At 39.7% G+C, this 20,928-nt stretch overlaps 1 protein-coding gene across 1 annotated transcript in view; it reads left to right on the forward strand.

Annotated features, from left to right (window-relative positions):
• The window catches only part of LOC107854649, a 27,063-nt gene extending 6,353 nt beyond the window's left edge, over nucleotides 1–20,710 (forward strand). Inside the window, exons 3-5 of the mRNA XM_047393829.1 lie at nucleotides 5,012–5,076; nucleotides 19,634–19,740; nucleotides 20,150–20,710. Coding sequence (XP_047249785.1) covers nucleotides 5,012–5,076; nucleotides 19,634–19,740; nucleotides 20,150–20,351 — 374 coding nt within the window. The 3' untranslated portion in view covers nucleotides 20,352–20,710. The remainder of the gene's footprint in view (nucleotides 1–5,011; nucleotides 5,077–19,633; nucleotides 19,741–20,149) is intronic.
• The last annotated feature ends 218 nt before the right edge of the window (nucleotides 20,711–20,928 follow it).

Raw genomic sequence — 20,928 nt, forward strand, 5'->3', positions numbered from 1 at the left:
GTGTCCGAACCATCTCAATCGGGCTTCCCGCATCTCGCACTAATTTGCTTAAATTGGGGAAATTACTGGGGGCTGATTTTCAAGGACATGAGGAAGAAGCCATGGAACTACTACTGCAAGTGGACAACTTCAGACAAGCAAAATGCAAGGAATCTGCAATGGTGTGTAAGAGGGTAAAAAATAAAAACTCTAAATAACTTAAAAACTTAGTGGCTTTTGATATAAACTTCAAGAGTGGTGGGAGTAGAGATAAGGAGAGAAACACTCGGACTATCTCATGATGCGATTCAAACTTGTATCATGGAATGTAAGGGGCTTGAATAGCTGGGACAAAAGGAGAATTGTAAAGAACATAATGGGGGACTGGAAAGCTGATATCATATGTTTACATGTTTACAGGAGATAAAATTAGAGGGTGATTTCTCAGGTCTGCTAATGCAACTATGGGGGGAACATGAATTAAAATGACATGTTTAGAGTCTAATGGGACTAGAGGAGGAACATTATTATTATGGGATAGTAGAGTATGGAAGGGGGAAATACTAGAGGTAGGGACTTACACTCTCACCTGCAAATTTGAAGCACAATTGCAGGACTTCAACTGTCATATAACAGGAGTGTATGCTCCTAACTGTTACTAGGAAAGAAGAATGGTATGGGAGGAGATTGGCTCTATTAGATGTCTATTTGAAGGACCATGGGCTGTTTGTCGGGACTTCAATGTAGATATACCTCTAAGAAAAGAAGTTGTACTAGAAGAACAAAGGGCATGACGGAATTGTTTGACCTGATTGAGGATATGAATTTAATTGATCTTCAATTAGAAAATGCCACCTACACATGGTTCAAAGGGGATAATCAAAGAATAGTCTTAAGAATTGATAGGATTTTGGTATCTCAAGAATGGGATGACTTTTTCAGTAATTTGAAGCAAGTTTCTCTCCAAAGGTTAGTGTTTGATCATTCTCCAATTGCTATCGAAGGTGGTAACTAGAAGAAGAATAATAGTTATTTCAAGTTTGAGAATTGGTGGTTAAATACGGAAGGCTTCGTGGATAAAGTGAAGAAGTGGTGGAGTTCTTTCAACTATACTGGTAGGCCCGACTTTATCTTGGCCTCTAAGTTAAAAGCCCTAAAATATAAATTAAAAGAGTAGAGCAGAAGTTAGCAGGGAAACCCGGAGCAACAGAGGAAGGGCTTACTAGAGAAATTGGTATCTTTGGAAAACATTGCTACAAACAAAGTTCTAACTAAAGAAGAATTAGTGGAAAAGGCAACAGTTCTCATGAAATTTGACGATTTGATTAAGAATGAAGAAATATCATGGAGACAAAGATCTAGATCCTTGTGGTTGAAAGAAGGGGATAAGAACACCAAATTTTTTCATAAGATGGCTAATGCACATAAGAGATACAACAATATTGACCAACTTTTAATTCAGGGGAGCCTAGTCCAGGATCCAGTAAGGAGTAAGGATTCAAGAGGAAATTGTGGAGTTGTATCAGAAGTTATACAACAACAACAACAAACCCAGTGTATTCCCACTTAGTGGGGTCTGGGGGGGGTAAGATTTACGCAGTCCATACCTCTACCTCTGATGAAGTAGAAAGGCTGTTTCCGAAAGACCCCCGGCTCAAGGCACAAGATATCACACAAACACATAGTAAAGCACAGAAGCAGATGATTGTATCAGAAGTTATATTCTGAGGAAATAAAGTGGAGACCTACTAGTAATTTCACAAATTATCCAAGGCCGACAACGGAGGAAATGGAAGATTTAGAAAAGAATTTTTGAAGATGATGAGGTGTTGAGTTGCTTAAAGCAGAGTGCAATTGGCAAAACACCTGGTCCAGACGGTTTCACTATGGGGTTTTTCATCAAATGTTGGGATGTGGTGAAACATGATATTATGCAGACCTTCAGAAGTTCCACGGGCAAGAAAGGTTTGAAAGAAGCTTTAATGCTACTTTCATAACTTTGATCCCTAAGAAGAAATGTGCTAAAGAATTAAGGGACTTTAGACCTATCAGCTTAATAGGTAGCATATATCAGCTTTTCTCTAAAGTGCTCATGAAAAGATTAAAAAGAGTGATGGCAAACCTTGTGGATTCTCAACAACTGGCTTTCATTCAAGGAAGACAAATTATGGATGCTGCACTCATAGCTAATGAGGCGGTTGATTCCAGGTTGAGTTTGAAAAAATCGGGAATTCTATGCAAACTTGACGTTGAAAAAGCCTATGATCATGTCAGTTGGGGATTCCTTATGAGTTTGCTAGAGAAGATGGGATTTGGGTACAAATGGAGACAATGGATCTACTACTGCATCTCAACAATATACTTATCAGTCCTTATAAATGGCTCTCCAACAGGGTTCTTTAGCTCACAAAGGGGGTTGCGACAAGGCGACCCCCTGTCACCATTCTTGTTCATACTTGTAATGGAGGGACTCAACAACCTGATCAAGATCGCAAATAGAGAAGGCTGGTTAAAGGGTTTTGAAGTTGCTAAAACTGGAAGAAGAACTCTGGAGATAACTCATTTGCAGTATGCAGATAACACTTTTATTTTCTGTGATGCTGAAAAGGAACAACTCAGAATTTTGAGGTTGATATTAGTCATTTTTAAAGGGATGTCAGGTCTGCATGTGAATTGGAGGAAAAGATTCCTCTATCCAGTCAATGTCGTGCCAAACATAGAAATGTTGAAAGTGGTTTTAGGGGGTGAAGTGGGTAATATGCCTACCATTTACCTTGGTTTGCCTCTGGGAGCAAAGTCCAAGTCTATGGAAATTTGGAATGGGGTGATTGAGAAATGTGAGAAGAAGTTAGCGAGATGGAAATATCAATATCTTTCTCTGGATGGCCGACTGACTCTGATTAATTCTGCGCTTGATGGACTTCCAACATATATGATGTCCTTATTTCCTGTACCAACAGGAATCATCAATAGGTTGGATAGCATCATGAGGAAATTTCTATGGCAAGGAAACAAAGAAAGGAAAGGATACCATTTAGTCAAATGGAAGGTAGTGACCCACTGGGAAGAGAACTGGGACTTTGGGGATTAAGAACTTGAAGAACCAAAGTAAAGCTCTCAGAATGAAATGGCTCTGGAAGTATGCTAATGAAAATCAGAACCTATAGGGCAATGTCATCAAGAACAAATATGGGGAAGATGATAACTGGATGACAAATGAAGCTATTACTCCTTATGGTGTCAGCATATGTAAGTCGATCAGAATGTTATGGGATGAACTCAAAGTCAACACCAAGATTGAAGTGGTAGATGGAGCTAAAACTATTTTTTGGAAGAATGATTGGCATGAAGCAGGCAAGATTGAAATCTTATTCCTAGACATATAAAGCCTAGTTGTACATCAGCAAAGCACAATAGCTGAATTGTGGACACCTCAAGGGTGGAATTTTGAGTTCAGGAGTAATCTTAATGATTGGAAAATTCCTAGAGTTATTGATTTTTTCAACACCATTAACCTGTTTAATGGCTGTAAGACGGGACAAGACACTCTTAAATGGCAAGGGAATAGCAAAGGGACTTTCAAAGTAAATACAACTTACAGGAAAATTAACCAGACAAACCAGCAGTAACTCATATGGCCCTGGAAATTTATTTGGAAAGCTAAAATCCCACATAAAGTAGCCTGCTTTATTTGGTTATTGGCAAAGGAATCTGTGCTGACTCAAGATAACCTGATGAAGAGGGGAATCCCATTGTGCTTTAGGTGTTTTTTCTGTGGGGAAACTGGAGAAACAGTGGTACATCTTTTTATACACTGTAGGGTCACTAGTCAACTATGGAGAATATTTCTCAATCTAAAAAATATAGCATGGACTATGCCTAGGAAAATGACAGAAACTCTAAACAGCTGGGAAGAAGCAGGAGTACATGCCAAGAACAAGAACAATTGGAGCATAGTTCCCGCTGCTATCTGGTGGACAATCTGGAAGGAGAGGAACCTTAGAGTTTTTGACAATGTAGAGAATAGTATGCAACAAGTAAAGCTGAACTGCATTCTGACTTTATGTTTTTGGTGTAATCAGATATACTCTAATGACACTGTCTCTATCATTGATGTATTAGACTCATTATAGGGATGCGATAGTAGATTTAGAGCTATTGTAAATATGGTTTCAGTACAACCCATGTACTGTCTCACAGAAATAGAAACAATTACCAAATTTTTTTTTAAAAAAGACGAGTTTATGACGAAATTCATTGAACTCCATACACAAGTCAAAACTTCTAGAGAGAATGTAGAAAGAACTTGGAGGAAGTTTCAACAATTTCATTCCTTGTGTAACCCAATGTGCTCAACGGTCAATTAACTCATATAATTTCTCCATTTCCTGGCAAATAAAGATATGTCTATTGGCTCAATAAAAACTGTTTACTTTTGATAAGTTTAGCTGACTGCGAGCATATTAGAGTGTTTTCCAATATGTGAGAAGTTCTGATCCATTGACATAATAATTTTGGATATCTTGCCCATTAGTGAGACTATTAATTTGCATTAATTGATCAGCTGACAGTTGAGTGTATGAAATTCTTAAGGTTTTTTGTCATAAGGTTGGTTGCCAGAGATGTTCTATGACCTATCTATCAGAATATGTAAAAGTAACGTTTTGTCTCCAACTTCATTACATTTGGCATTTCTTTGATGGCTTGATGCTGCTCTCGTATATTTGCAGCGCACCATTTCATTGACGGCATCAAGTGTGTTTTTTGTTTTTTTCAGAGTTTTTCCCTCGTCTTCTTATGTGATATGCGGTCTATCTGGATTTGAACCCTTGGATACGTTGTGAATTGTCTTGTTTGGTGCACAAAAGTTGATTTGGGTTAAGTTGGTTGACTTGGTTCTTTAGAATTATCTGCTAAGAACATGCTAGAAGTGCATGCATTTAATCTCTTGGTCATTGTATACATATATTATCTACTCTCCTTTCCCTAGATATTTTGGTAATACCAAATTTAAGCTGTCAAACATTTTCAGGTTATACTTTACGACATCTTCATGAATCGAGAGTTGACCAACGTCTCGAATCTATAGAGAAAGCTGTAAGTTCTCATTGCAGAATAATGTTGTCCCGCAGTTATTTTACTATTTCTGTTCAAAAGATAAGATCTGTACTATGCAAGAGGATTTGTTGGAGCATGATATAGCAAGGGGTGGGGGGGAGTGTCATGACCCGAGCCAAGGCCCTGGCCGCGACGGGCATCCCGAACCACAAGGGCTCGAGAGACCCCTTAGCATTCTACCATAAGCATAATCCATACATAAATCAAAGTGCGGAAGATATAATGAAATTGAAGGGAATTTTATAAAACAAACCGTGCCAACAAAATATGGCAATACAATACTCAACTTTCGTCTACGAAGCCTCTACTGAACGCTAACTGTCTAGGCCGGGACAAGGCCCTCGACTGAACCATAAACTGTATTAGATAGACATATCAATAACACGCCTTTCGAAAAATGGATGGCTCACCTACTCTATCATCATCTCATATGTTCTACTGATGTGATGGACCACGGGATGGAGCCCCAAAACCTGTACTATGAGGGGGTCAATAATTGGAGAGTATTGGTATGTAGAACAATCCAAAAATAACATATACTTCTTGTAAAATAGGTGAGCGCATTGTGAAAACAATTTATCATGATATATATAAAAAGTAAAAACACATGGGCAAAATTAAATAGCTTCAAACATTCTTGTAAATCGTAAACTCAACTCTTTGTTTTACTTCTGAGCTAGATGGTACACCCTATAGTTTCTATAATTCCGCGGGCTATATGGAATCCGCCTTTGACTCGGCGGCCAAGCCCCCAATCCAAGTTTGCCGCAAGGATTGGAGTATTAGCAAGGAGGATACGCAAGATAACAAAGAAGGGTGCCATAATCCCCAATCAAGTAACATGTCATGGTAGTGCACCAGATCACAAAGCAGGGCTCCTAACCATAGTCCGAAATTGGGACGACATGAATCAAAAGTACACAAGATCACAAAGCAGGGTACCATATCCTATGTTGGCAAATCAAGGTTTCTAGCGAGTCTTTAAACTCGTGCTTTTTTTGGGTAACCATCTAACTCTCTTTAAGCCTATTTTTATCCTTCTTAAAATCATACTTCATGCTTATGAAAGAATTCATTTCTTATTTTGTTAAGGCCATATAATAACAAGGTATCGTCATACCCAGACCTGCAAGTCAATCATATTATTCCATCTCACATCATACCATATCGTGTTCATAGTCCTTCTCATTCAAAAATATGTTAGAAACCACCAAAAGATTTGCGTAACACATGAGAGTTCTTATTTCAAAAGCATGTGAAAACTTGGGCAAAACACTCTCTTTTCAAGACTTACACATGGTGGCCCATCAGATGCATTTCTTTCATTTAACACATGGAGCATTCGTAAAAATAAAAAAAAAACGCTCTCATTGGATCATAAAACAATATCAATCCATAAATAATAGTAAAACACTTAAACCCAATATTTAATCACGCAACAAAACAACCCAGAACATGTCAACCATAGATTTCATCATGGGAGAGGAAAATTTTCATAAATCACTTTTCGAAATTCTTATCATTTATGCACATGATTATAAATCAAACTTATGGAAAAACCTCACAATAATTACATACTTTCGTCAAAATGGGTTCATAATGCATGCTCTTCAACAATTTCAAAAAAACCCTTTTCATATACGTAATTATGTATCTTTAAAACTTGTTAAAAACAATGAATTTACGCCCATGAGGTTTAGGATAGTCCCACATACCTTTGACGGGGAGAAATCGAAGAAAACGTATAGAGATTGCCCTTTGGAGGTTGAAATCCTCAACCTTAGGTAGTTTCTCCTTTCTTGCTTAAGGAATGATAATTTGGGATTTTTTAGAGGTGAAATAATTGATGTTATGTCGTGAAAACGGATGGAAATAGGTTAATATCGTGTTTAAGGGTCGTTTATAAGTGAAAGGACTTCAATATCCCTCCTCCTAAGTCAACAAACCAAAAATTGACCGAATTTAAACCATCAGCGCGTCGCGGAGAGAGATCATCGCGATAAGATCCGCGCTGCTATCGCGGACCCTTACTACCTCCTTACGAAAATGGTCATAACTTTTCGCTCGGGTATCAGATTAAGGCGAAATTGGACGCGTTGGAAAGAGGACACATTTATCTATAATTTGGTGGCTCTTGAGCCCCGAAATTCCACATATTCCAGAAGTTATACACATTCAAAGTTGTCCCTTGTAGAATCGAATTTCAAAAATTCGATCGATAACGAAAGTTCTTAACTCCACTTCACTCTTAAGTGTTTACTACGAACATTCTTCCCCTCAAAAGCATTTTTCACACTAGGATAGTGATCATGACACTTATTTTTATTTTTTATAGAAATAATTGGATTTAATTTTATACACGTAGAAACAACGATTGGAATTTTAGCCCGAAAATGCGGGGTGTGACTTTATCTCCCCCTTGGAATCATTCATCCTCGAATGATGGATAGGAATCCTTTGAAGCTTTAGAAGTATGGAACAAAGTATGTAACTTCTCGCTAAGAACTCCCTCTCAACAAAACACGTATAGGAATTAAAAAAAGGGGGCTTTATGGCATCACTAAGTAAATTATGTATGCACGAATCATAAGCAACGAGACCAAGGTCGTACAAGAGGTAAAAGACCCAAAGCTCCTCACCCCAAGTGAGAAAATCAAAACAATCGAAATTTTTTCTAGGTTCGCGTCGTGGATCGTGGAACACAACCTCTGTGTTGTGGGGCTATCAAGGAGGCTTAGTGCCTCCATGACCCAAAACTACCCCAAACCCTGTCTGAAAATTTCGAAACTCTTTTGGGTTACCCTTTTTACATCCCCGAACATGGTTTGAGTAAAAAATTGATGGTTTAAACACGAGAAGGTCAAAAATAGAATGATGGAAACTTTGAGGGTCTTATACTAATAGCCCTTAAATATCATGATACTTCTCAACTATGACTTCAACTACAATACCACACTTCACCATTTCAATCTTACAATTTCCTAACAAATCACATTGCTACAAGAGCCGAAGTCTAGCTATATATTGCTTCTATGTTTAAGCCTAGTCCGAAGTTAAAAGATGTTAACTTAATCTACGGGGCTCTATACTGTACATCCATCCATGAATACTACTCCATCTTATCATTGTAGTCAAACAACATCATGCCTTAACCAAGAGTACTAGCCACATAATACAATGGTTTGTGTTTTCATCAATCACAACGTTCAAGCCTATCTTTACTACACCCACTTTATGGACCTCCCATTATACCAAAAACTTCACTCGCTCTCACAAAGTTTTTTGTTACATATTCCCCCATCCTAACTATTTCACATAACAAAAGTTCATCTCCTTCTTCCCTCTTCAACTATAACCTTAGCTCGAGGTAGTCACACAAAAATTTAACGCCATAAGAAACACCTACTCTCTTATCTAAAACGTTGCTATGCTTCCATAACCACTATCATACTAACATTTGGAAGGCCATTGAGGGATTAGAGCGCAAGCATCACTGATGAGGGTAACACTATTCAGTTATAACTTATATTTTGATCTACAAAAGGTGGGACATGAGATAAAGATACGATACAATAGGCACAAAATGCTTCATATATCAAATGTCTAGATCATTAATAGAGAGCCATTTGGGCATAAACACACCACCACATGAGCTCTTAGGGGACTGACCACAGTGAGAAACCTAAGCGTATATATCATGAGTTGTGTAACATAAAGTCGGATTCATATATTCAAGGAATATGACAAGAATTGTTGCTTGAAGCTATTGCTTCTCATTTTCAGAGCTGAGATAGTCATGGGTTTGCATAAACTTTATCACTTTGGCTAATCCCGACATAAAATGAATCGATAATATATAGAAAGCATAGTTGCTTCGAACTAAGCAGGATATGAGACATGGATTTATGGATCATGAACATCATAACATAGAGCTTGAATACTTAAAAGCTTGGATTTCTGAGGGGCATTATCGCTTCTAGTTTGGAGGTCGAAACATGACATGAGTTACATGAAGAACTCGAAGCTTAGCATAGGCATGACTTGAATACATAAAACTTTGGTGGAATGTCCTCATTGAATTGAAGTAGGAGGAGTTTGCTTGAATAGGAATAGATTTACCTGACCTTTCCCTGAAACTTGCCACTACGAGAAAATTTGGGAACTACCTTAATTCATCATCTCCACCTTAGATCAAAGTCACAATCCTAGACTTGAGGACATATCCTCTCATTAAATCTGCAAGCACAACACGCAGCGCAATGGAGTTATCACCATACACATGAACGCCAACCCTTTGATAGCTATAATATGAAGACATTGCCCTTCAGGGATGCTAATCTTAACTTTTGCAAGGTTCCACAGGAATCACCCTATAACTCACTTTCTCATAAGCATACACATTCACCCTTCTTAACACATAGCAATCAATTCTTCACTACTTAGTATACTAGCATTACACTTCTAATCGCATATCTCACAACTCAACAAAATTTGTAAAAATGAGTCCAAGAGCTCACATCATCTATCTACATTTTCCTCAAGTCAGCTCTAAATAACACCATATAGTAGCTCTCTAGCCTTCTCCATATTAAGAAATCCAAGAATATAAACTAGGCACACATGGCACATATACACTTAGAACCTCGTCTGACAACAAGCTACCTGGGGTTCAACTTATTCTTTTAAACCCACTCTTATCCACCAAGTGACTCAGCCATAATTCATCATTTTAACACTAATCCTCATGTACACATCAACAACAACAACAACAACAACAAACCCAGTGTATTCCCACAAAGTGGGGTCTGGGGAGGGTAAGATGTACGCTGTCCATACCGCTACCTTCGAAGAAGTAGAGAGACTGTTTTCGATAGACCCCTGGCTCAAGATAAAGAATAATAAACAAGGAGGATGGATGACACAACGAAAAAAACAGGAATAAGAAATAATAGAAATGAAACCAGATAAAAAATGAAATACGAGAAATAAAGGCAACACTAAATAAGAACATAGGAACTAAGAAATAAGAAATAGGCCCCCCACCTGATAGTAACATACCCTCATATACCAACGACACCTACGTACACAGTCCTAGGGTTACGAACCCGGCTACACAAGATCTCTCCTAACTGCCTGCTACAACCCACACACTCACACTAGCCTTCTACCCTTATCTGCGACCTCCACACCTTCCTATCTAAGGTCATGTCCTCAGTAAGCTGAAGCTGCTCCATGTTATGCCTAATCACCTCCCTCTAGTATTTCTTCGGCTTACCTCTACTCCTATTGAAACCATCTAAAGCTAGGCTCTCACACCTACGAACTGAGGCATCCGCGCCCCTCCTCATCACATGCCCAAACCATCTCAGCCCTCCTTCCCGCATCTTGTCCTCCACCGAAGCCACTCCCACCTTCTCCCGGATAACCTCATTTCTAACTCTGTCCCCTCTAGTAAGCCCACACATCCAACGTAACATTCTCATTTCCGCCACCTTCAATTTTTGGATGTGGGAGTGCTTGACCGGCCAACACTCTGCTCCATACAACATAGCCGGGCGGACTGCCACTCTATAGAATTTGCCTTTAAGCTTAAGGGGCACCTTCTTATCACACAACACTCCCGAGGCGAGCCTCCACTTCATCCAACTTGCTCCAATACGTTTAGAGACATCCTCATCAATCTCACCATTCCCTTGAATCGTAGACCTAAGATACTTAAAACTATCCCTCTTACAAACATCCTGGGAGTCCAACCTCACTACCACTTCGTTCTCCTGCCTCAAGTCACTGAACTTGCACTCCAAATACTCCGTTTTGGACCTACTCAACCTGAACCTCTTAGACTCAACGGTTTGCATCCAAACCTCCAATTTGTCATTCACACCCCCCCGCGTCTCATCAATCAACATTACATCGTCCGCAAATAATCCTCATGTACACATATACATCATAATTTTCCACTCAAACTTTTCATTGGTTATCAACCTAGGCCTCTTTCACACACTGTATCAAACCTACTAATTTCATACCCTCAAAACATGCATCACAATTCTTGAGCTACTATTCTTACCACCACAATCCACATCTAAAGTTCAAACCTATTGTTTAGCATCAATCATGTACCAACGACGAAGCATGCCACATACTATACTAGTCGATCATATTGGGAAATCAACCCAAATTCCTCATTTCACTTAACTACGACTTACAAACATAACCCCTTCATGACATTGCTACTATACCTCAGAATCAACTACATACCTTCTCACACCATATCTACTTACCAATGCATGCATCACAACTACCTTCAAAATTCCATAAACACCAATGAGTCTCTACTCATAACTTATTGGCTAATATATCCCTTTCCATTCACAACCTATAAATGATTCCTACAACCTCCATAACTATTCATTATGAGCTCCTTTCCTATTTTACAACAACAACAACAATGTATTCCCATACAGTGAGGTCTGGGAAGGTTAAGATGTACGCAATCCATACCACTACCTCCTTCCCTATTTTAAATAAATAATAATCATAGTCAATCACTTCCTCCACAGACTACCATACAATCTACAAATCTTGCAACAATATTAACCAATCACCACAAAAGGGCATACCACCCTCCACTTAAAGGTTACAATAACAACAACAATAAACCCAATATATTCCCACATAGTAGGGTCGGAGGAGGGTAGAGTGTACGCAGTCTATACCACTACCTCAAAAGAGGTAGAGAGGCTGTTTCCGATAGACCACCGGCTCAAGATAAGAGGCAGTATACAGAAGCATGCAAGGCATAGAACAAGATAAAATAACACAGTTACAACATCCACAAAAATAAAATAAAAATTACAATGCCAAACCAAGGACACCAAAATCCACCTAATTACTGACTATAACTCATGCACACCCTTAGACCTCTATCCTAATGCTTTTCCTCCATACCTTCCTATCTAGGGTCATGTCTTCAGTCAACTGCAACAGCTCCATGTCACGTCTAATCACTTCTCTCCAGTATTTCTTTGGTCTACCCCTACCCCGTTTGAAACCATCCAAGGCCAACCTCTCACACCTACGAATTGGGGATCTGTGCCCCTTCTCATCACATGACCAAACTATCTCAACCTCACTTTTCGCATTTTATCCTCCACTGACACTACTCCCACCTTCTCTCGAATAATTTCATTCCTAACCCTGTCAGCCCTCGTGAATCCACACATCCAGCGCAACATCCTCATTTTCGCCACCTTCAACTTTTGGATATGAGAATTCTTAACCGGTCAACACTCAGCTCCATACAACATAGCAGGCCGGACTGCAACTCTATAGAATTTTCCTTTCAGCTTGGGGGCACCTTCTTATCGCATAAAATTCCCAAAGCAAACCTCCATTTCATCCAACCTGCCCCAATACGATGAGAGACATCCTCATCTATCTCTTCATTTCCCTGAATCGTAGACCCGAGATACTTAAAACTATCCTTCTTGCAAATCGCCTGAGAATCCAACTTCACTATCCCTCCTCCTCTTGCCTCGAGTCACTAAACTTGCACTCCATGTACTTCGTCTTATTCCTACTCAACCTGAAACCTTTAGACTCCAGGGTTTGTCTCCAAACCTCTCGCTTATCATTAACCCTTTGTCGCGACTCATCAATAAAAACTATATCATCCGCGAAAAGCATATACCAAGACACTTCGCCCTGTATATTCCTTGTCAACACATCCATCACCAAGTGAATAAAAACGGACTAAGAGTTGATCCCTGATGCAACCTTGTCAAGACCAAAAAATGCTCAGAATCTCCTCCCACTGTCCTAACCCGAGTCTTCGCACCCTCGTACATGTCTTTAATCGCTCTGCAATACACCACCGGGATCTCCACACCTCCAAGCATCTCCAAAGCACCTCCCTAAGGACTTTGTCGTAGCCTTTTCCAAGTCGATAAACACCATGTAAAGGTCCCTCTTCCTCTCTATATACTGCTCTACTAGTCTCCGCACAAGGTGAATCGCCTCAGTCGTGGAGCGACCAGGCATAAAACCAAATTGATTCTCCGAAATAGACAATCTTCCTCAACCTTCGCTCCACCACTCTCTCCCAAATCTTCATCGTGTGACTCAACAACTTAATACCTCGGTAGTTGTTGCAACTCTGAATGTTACCCTTGTTTTTAAATAAAGGAATCATTGTACTCCATCTCTACGCCTCAGGCATCTTTGTTGCCTTGAAAATATTGTTAAACAAGTTGGTCAGCCACCTTAACCCTGACTTGCTAGAGAACTTTCAAAAATCCACCAGAATCTCGTCAGGCCCCATCACCCTGCCCATACGCATCATGCGAATAGCCTCATTGACCTCTTCTACCTTAAAACGCTGACAATAGCCAAAGTCGCGACACTCCCCGGAATACTCCAACTCCCCTAACACAACACCCCTGTCCCCCTCATCATTCAAGAGCTTATGGAAATACGACTGGCATCTTTTCTTAATGAGGTTGTCTTCCACCAAAACTCTGCCATCCTCCCCCTTAATGCACTTCACCTGGTCCAGGTCATGACCTTTTCGCTCCCTAACCTAGGCAAGCCTAAACAACCTCTTCTCCCCGCCTTTCTCCTCTAACCTCTTATACAAACTCTCAAAAGCTATTGTCTTAGCAACCGTGACTGCTAACTTAGCCTCCTTTTTAGCTAACTTGTACTCCTCTCTGCTCACCCGCTTCTCTTCATCATCCTTACTCTCAACCAACTTAGCGTAAGTCGCCTTCTTCGTCTCCACCTTCTTCTTAACATCTTCATTCCACCACTAATCCCCCCGATACCGGCCAGACCAGCCCCTCGAAACACCCAACACATCTCTAGCCGACTCCCTGATGCAACCAATAGCCCTATCCCACATACTGTCCACGTCCCCCCTGCACTCCCACACCCCTATCCCCTCCAACTTCGCCCCTATCTCCAAAGGACTAATCGGAGTCAAACTGCCCCATCTAACCCTAGGCTGATCTTTCCCACCTCGCCTCATCTTGCCCTTCTTAATAACCAAGTCCATCACCAGGAGACTATGCTGAGTTGCAAGATTCTCACTCGGAATTACCTTACAATCCTTACACAAAACTGTATCTCCCTTCCTAAGCAGCAAAAAGTCAATCTGAGTCTTGGCTATCCTGCTACAAGAAGTAACCAAATGCTCTTATTTCTTCGGCAAGCTGGAATTCACTACCACTAACCCAAAGGCTCTCGCAAAATCCCAAAGATCAGCTCGGTTATCATTCCTAACCCCGAACCCAAAGCCCCCGTGCACATTATCGTACTCTAACGGCAAAGACCCGATGTGCCCGTTGAAATCCCCACCTATGAAAATCTTCTCCGAACTAGGCACGCCTCTAACCACCTCGTCCAAAACCTCCCAAAAATTCTTCATCTCTTCCTCGTCCAGGCCCACCTGTGGTGCATACACACTACAAATGTTCAAAATAACCCCCCCCCCCCCAAGACCAACTTGATAGTCATAACTCTATCACTAACCCTTTTAACCTCCACTACCTGCCCCTTAAGCTCCTTGTCCATTAAGATTATACAACTAAGCATGACATCTGCAACTAGGATTTTGAAAGAAATTGCATACACTTCATACCTCGGGCTCAAATGCATGATGGATATAAATAGGGGTATACACTTGAATCAACACACACTGAAGCACTAATGGACTCCTCTCAAGTCCTTGTGCTATTTCATAACTTTATGGATAACTCAATAAGAAAGGACCACGTCATTAGGAATCTAAACTCTTGAACTTCTATTGCCTGGATAATGAGGCATGGCCAAATTAAAGCAAGGAAGGAATTTGGATAATTTCCGTATGGACGACGCTATAATATAAAAGAATGGGAAACATCTCCTAAATGCTCGGTGGTAGCCTCCTGATTATAAGTGTGGTGCACAACACACCCATAAGCAAGTAGACACGGCGTCGTAGATACCCTGGGACCATGAAACGTGCTCTGATACCAAGCTTGTCACGACCTGAGCTGAGGCACTGGCCGCGACGGGTATCTCGAACCACATGGGCTCGAGAGACCCCTTAGCATTCTACCATAAGCATAGTCCGTACATAAATTAAGGTGCGGGAGATATAATGAAATTCAAGGGAAATTTATAACACAAACCGTGTCAACAAAATATGACAATACAATACTCAACTTCTGTCTATTATGCCTCTACTGAACACTAACTGTCTAGGTCGGCACAAGGCCCTCGGCTGAACCATAAACTGTATTAGATAGACATATGAATAACATGCTTTCCGGAAAATGGATGGCTCACCAACTCTATCATCATCCCATATGTTCTACTGATGTGATGGACCACGGGATGGAGCCCCAAAACCTGTACTATGAAGGGGTCAATACTTGGAGAGTATTGGTATGTAGAACAATCCAAAAATAACATATACTTCATGTAAAATAGGTGAACACATTCTAAAAACAATTTATCATGATATATGTAAAAACACATGAGCATAATTAAAGAGCTTCAAACATTTTTGTAATCATACACTCAACTCTTTGTTTTACTTCTGAGTAAATGGTACACCCTACATTTTCTATAATTCCATGAGCTATATGGAATCCGCCCTTGACTTGGCGGCCAAACCCCCAAACCAAGTTTGCCGCAAGGATTGGAGTATTAGCAAGGGGGACACGCAAGATCACAAAGAAGGGTGCCATAATCCCCAATCAAGTAAACATGTCATGTTAGTGCACAAGATCACAAAGCAGAGCTCCTAACCATAGTCCAAAATTGGGACGACGTGAATCAAAAGTACACAAGATCACAAAGCAGGGTACCATATCCCGCGTTAGCAAATCACGGTTTTCAGTGATGAGTCTTTAAACTCGTGCTTTCTTCGGGTAACCATCTAACTCTCTTTAAGCCCATTTTTATCCTTCTTAAAATCATACTTCATGCTTATGAAAGAATTCATTCTTATTTTGTTAAGGCCTTATCATAACAAGGTATCGTCATACCCAGACTTGCAAGTCAGTCATATTATTCCATCTCACATCATACCATATCGTGTTCATAGTCCTTACAACAACATCAACAACAAACCCAGTTTATTCCCACATAGTGGGGTCTGGGGAAGGTAGAGTGTACGCCGTCCATACCACTACCTCTAGAGAGGTAGAGAGGCTGTTTCCGATAAACCCTCGGCTCAAGATGAAAAGGCAGTAAGCAAAAGCATCAAAGCATAGGACACGATTAAATAACATAGGTACGACATCCACAAGAATAGTACATTACCAAACAAAGGACAATAAAGTCCACCTAAATACTGACTACGACTCATCCACACCCTTAGCCCTGTATCCTAATGCTTTTCCTCCATAACTTCCTATCCAGGGTCATGTCCTTGGTCAGCTGTAACTGTTCCATGTCACGTTTAATCACTTCTCTCTAGTATTTCTTCGGCCTACCCCTACCTCGCTTGAAACTTTCCAAGGCCAACCTCTCACACCGACGAACCGGTGCATTCGTGCCTCTCCTCATCACATGACCAAACCATCTCAACCTCACTTCCCGTATTTTATCCTCCACTGACGCCACCCCAATCTTTTCCCGAATAATTTCATTCCTAACCCTGTCAGCCCTTGTGACTCCACACATCCAACGCAACATCCCCATTTCCTCCACCTTCAGCTTTTGGATATGAGAATTCTTAGTCCTTCTAATTCAAAAATATGTTAGAGACCACCAAAAGATTTGCATAACACATGTGAAAACATAGGCAAAACACTCTCTTTTCAAGACTTACACATGGTTGCCCATTCTTTCTTTCAACACATGCATTTCTTTCCTTTAACACATGGAGCATTCGTAAAATCAGAAAAAAACACGCTCTCATTGGATCATAAAACAATGTCAATCATTGAATGATAGTAAAACACTTAAACCCAACATTTAATCACACAACAAAATCAAGCCATAACATGTCAAAATCATAGATTTCATCATGGGAGAGGAAAAATTTTCATAAATCACTTTTCGAAATTCTTATAATATATGCACATGATTATAAGTCAAGCTAATGGAAAAACCTCACAATAATTACATACTTTCATCAAAATGGGTTCATAATGCATGCTCTTTCACAATTAAAAAAAAAAACCCTTTTCATATACGTAATTATATAATCTTTAAAACTTGTTAAAAACAATGAATTTACGCTCATGAGGGTTAGGATAGTCCCACATACCTTTGATGGGTAGAAATCGAAGAAAACATATAGAGATTGCCCTTTAGAGGTTGAAATCCTCAACCCTAGGTAGTTTCTCGTCTCTTGCTTAAAGAATGATAATTAGGGATTTTTGAGAGGTGAAATAATTGATGTTATGTCGTGAAAACGGATGAAAATAGGTTAATATAGTGTTTAGGGGTCGTTTATAAGTGAAAGGACTTCAATATCCCTCCTTCCAAGTCAACAAACCAAAAATTGACCGAATTTAAACCATCAGTGCGTCGCGGAGGGAGATCATCGCGATAAGCTCCTCGTTGCGCTGCTATCGCGGACCCTTATTGCTTCCTCACGAAAATGCTCATAACTTTTCGTCCGGGTATCGGATTAAGGCGAAATCGGATGCGTTGAAAAGAGGACACATTTATCTATAATTTGGTGGGTCTTGAGCCCCAAAATTCCACATATTCCAGAAGTTATACGCATTCAAAGTTAACCTTTGTAGAATCGAATTCCAAAATTTGATCGATAACGAAAGTTCTTAACTCCACTTCACTCTAAGCTAAGTTGCTCAGACTCTCCAAAAATGTTGCCGCACCCGTATCGGATCCTTAGAAATACACTATTTTTGGAGGATCTGACACGCCCCCGTAGATATTTTTGAAGAGTCCAAGCAACTTAGACTCTTAAGTGTTTACTACGAACATTCTTCCCCTCAAAAGCATTTTTCACACTAGGATAGTGATCATGACACTTATTTTTATTTTATTTTTGTATAGAAATAATTGGATTCAATTTTATACACGTAAAAATAACGGTTCGAATTTTAGCACGAAAATGCGGGGTGTTACAGGGAGTAAGCTTGCTGGTATTAATTCTTCAACGATATGCCCTTCCAAATTTGTGTAATTGTTTTTAATTTGAAAATTAGTGTAATTAACTACATGAAGTTTAAAAATAAATTTATTACAACCTGAAATTATTTTATAATCGAGTGTTGCAGAAAACTTTTGAAAAGTTTTTTTATACCCAACACCATGAGAAGATGTGGCGAAGTTGTCTTTTTTGGGTCATGTGTAATTAGAGACTAGACTCGTGTACATACTATGGATATGGACTGCATTGGTTATGATTCAGCTATTTTTAAGCAAGTATGGACTGTGGAGTTAACTAGGATTTAACGTGTTCGTTAACTTGTGTGCTATCTTTTTTTTGTAAGTATAAAATTTATAAACACATGTATGTGGTTTTCTACGATAGTCTCAATCTTCTATAGGTTGTGTACTCACTTTCCTAGCAGCCTTAGGTGCAACCCGCCTCCTAGAAAACCTCAAATGACTCAATGCTTCTTATAGGAACGTCAATGGGTGGTCATGCAGAAGTACAAAGTGGGGGCTGGCCTGGCCAAAAGTAATCCAAAGCTTACAAATTCAAAGATTTGGCCCATCAAGACCATCTCATTTTTTTTCGCCGATCACTTCCATTTTTTTTTGGCTCCATTGTGATCATGTTTGTTGTCACGCCACAACTAGTACTTCTCCATTCATCTGTTTCTAGTTTGTTCTCCTACCTCTATTGGCCAAATCACTTCACTCGTTCTTCAACATCCTCTACCATCCCGTCTTGTTTGCTTTCAACTTCTACAAATTGATTGTACTCATCTAAGACCCACAAATTTGAGTCATACTAAAGTCTAGTATCTAAGTGGGAGGAGCGTAGAGAGGTAGGCCCACAATCCTGCTGGTTTCAGACCTGTGCGAACTTTGAGATTGGCCAGCTAACCCACAGAGCAGGGGTCTCTTTGTTATCCCAAAATAAAATGTTATCATAGAGTGAGGAGTCGAACATCAATATATAGGCTATTTCATGGAGTATCCTTGTCAACATATTGTTCAGCTCCAAAACAATCACTGTTTTCTTTTTGCTTGGCTTCTTTTTAGTCAGAATAGGTTAGTTTTGGAAGTTTCATTTTCTGGATGCTAAAGGTTGTCTTTGTGTGACAATAGAGTACCAAGATCTTAATATCTCAGGTAACTAAGCTTTATGAACATGGAAAAAGGAAAAAGAAGTGCTAACAAAAGGAAATTTGGGGATGTGGGGCTGGGTGACACTTAAAGGGGTTGTGGGACAGGTTATCAGCTGGTGGGACACTGCCTGATATGAGCAGAATCATTTGGGTACTCTCACATGATCAGTCTTATTCTAGCAGCTCCCTTGGACCACGTTGGTTTTCTTCTGTGCCACGAGCAATTCTTCTAAATTCATTAGTTCTAACATGATTTTTTTATCTGGCAGATGAAGAATGATTATCAAATTGAAGATCCTGAATTTAAGAAGCTTGTGTCTGGATCCATTAGTGTTCCGGCTTGTGTTGCAACTGCTGGAACAACACTAATTCTCGGGTTTGTGATTTTTCCTTCTTAGCAGTTACTTTGTTCTTGTTTTATTTTGGTTCTTTTTTCCCCTTCTCCCAGCTGGTTAAATAGCCATATTCTCGTTCTTTTCATTTTCCTATTCTACTTCTGTTATTTTAGTTTTTTCATTGAGAAGTTTCCACTGCTTCTTATCATGGAAAATTTTCAAATTCATTGTTAAATGAACAGTAGTCCAACAAACACAAACTCGCTTTTACGTCCCCTCTCACCTTAGTTCTTTTCTTTTGTTATGCAGCTGTTCTTTCTCTATATAGTTTGACTTTTAGCAACTTTTGTCAAAAAAAAGCTAGGAAGGTGTCAACATAAATTGTCTTGGAAAATCTCAAAAACTCAAAATCTTCTTGCGCTTTGATGCTTTTTATGCCTTTGCTTCCAGGTATGCTTTGGGTTTTCGAGGTGGAAAATGGTATGCAAACAGGAAGTTTAGAAGAGAACAGATGAAATTGTTGGGGCAAATAAAGCCTAAAAGATGGCCACTCAGGTTCTTACGGCGACCACTAATAAAGTCTAAATTGCCAGAAAATCTTGTTACAGCATCAGAAACATCACCTAAAGGTGCATCTGCTTCCCACAGTTGAGGATAATCCCCTAGTTTACTGACAAAATGAGGTCCAAAGGCAAAAATTTTTGGTCCTATCGTAATTACTACGAGTACAGAAAAGCCGCTTAGTTACCAAATGTTGATACCATATCTTGTTTATAATACCTTGTCATTGGATTTAGTTTTTTTTTTTTTTTTAATTTCTTAATTATCAATCAGGGGTTGAAATCTTAATGTTGACTGGGATAGTAGTTAGCTCGTGAGGTTGAAGATCACATGACTAGGTTTTTGCTGCTTCTTTTGGAATTTACCCATTCATATCATTACCAGAAAATCTTAGTAGTTTAATTGATTGGCTACATGAATATCACTTACTAGTGGTGAGGTTTTGCTTTCCCATGTTGTAATTCCCTCTCTCATTGCCCCTCCCGCTCCGCCTCCCCCTCCCCAATCTGATGAGTCTATTCCATAGGTTTCTGTTGTACTCACATTTCACTGCCAATTGTCTCGTCTCCTCACACCTTTGACACGGGGAGGATTTTGTTTCAATTGTCATTTCCCATGCTGTGAGTGTATCAGCTGTCATGCATACCCAGAAAGATGTATGGCGAGCT

This window comes from Capsicum annuum, chromosome 7 (genome assembly GCF_002878395.1).
Source record: "Capsicum annuum cultivar UCD-10X-F1 chromosome 7, UCD10Xv1.1, whole genome shotgun sequence".
In the NCBI taxonomy this organism is placed as follows: domain Eukaryota; kingdom Viridiplantae; phylum Streptophyta; class Magnoliopsida; order Solanales; family Solanaceae; genus Capsicum; species Capsicum annuum.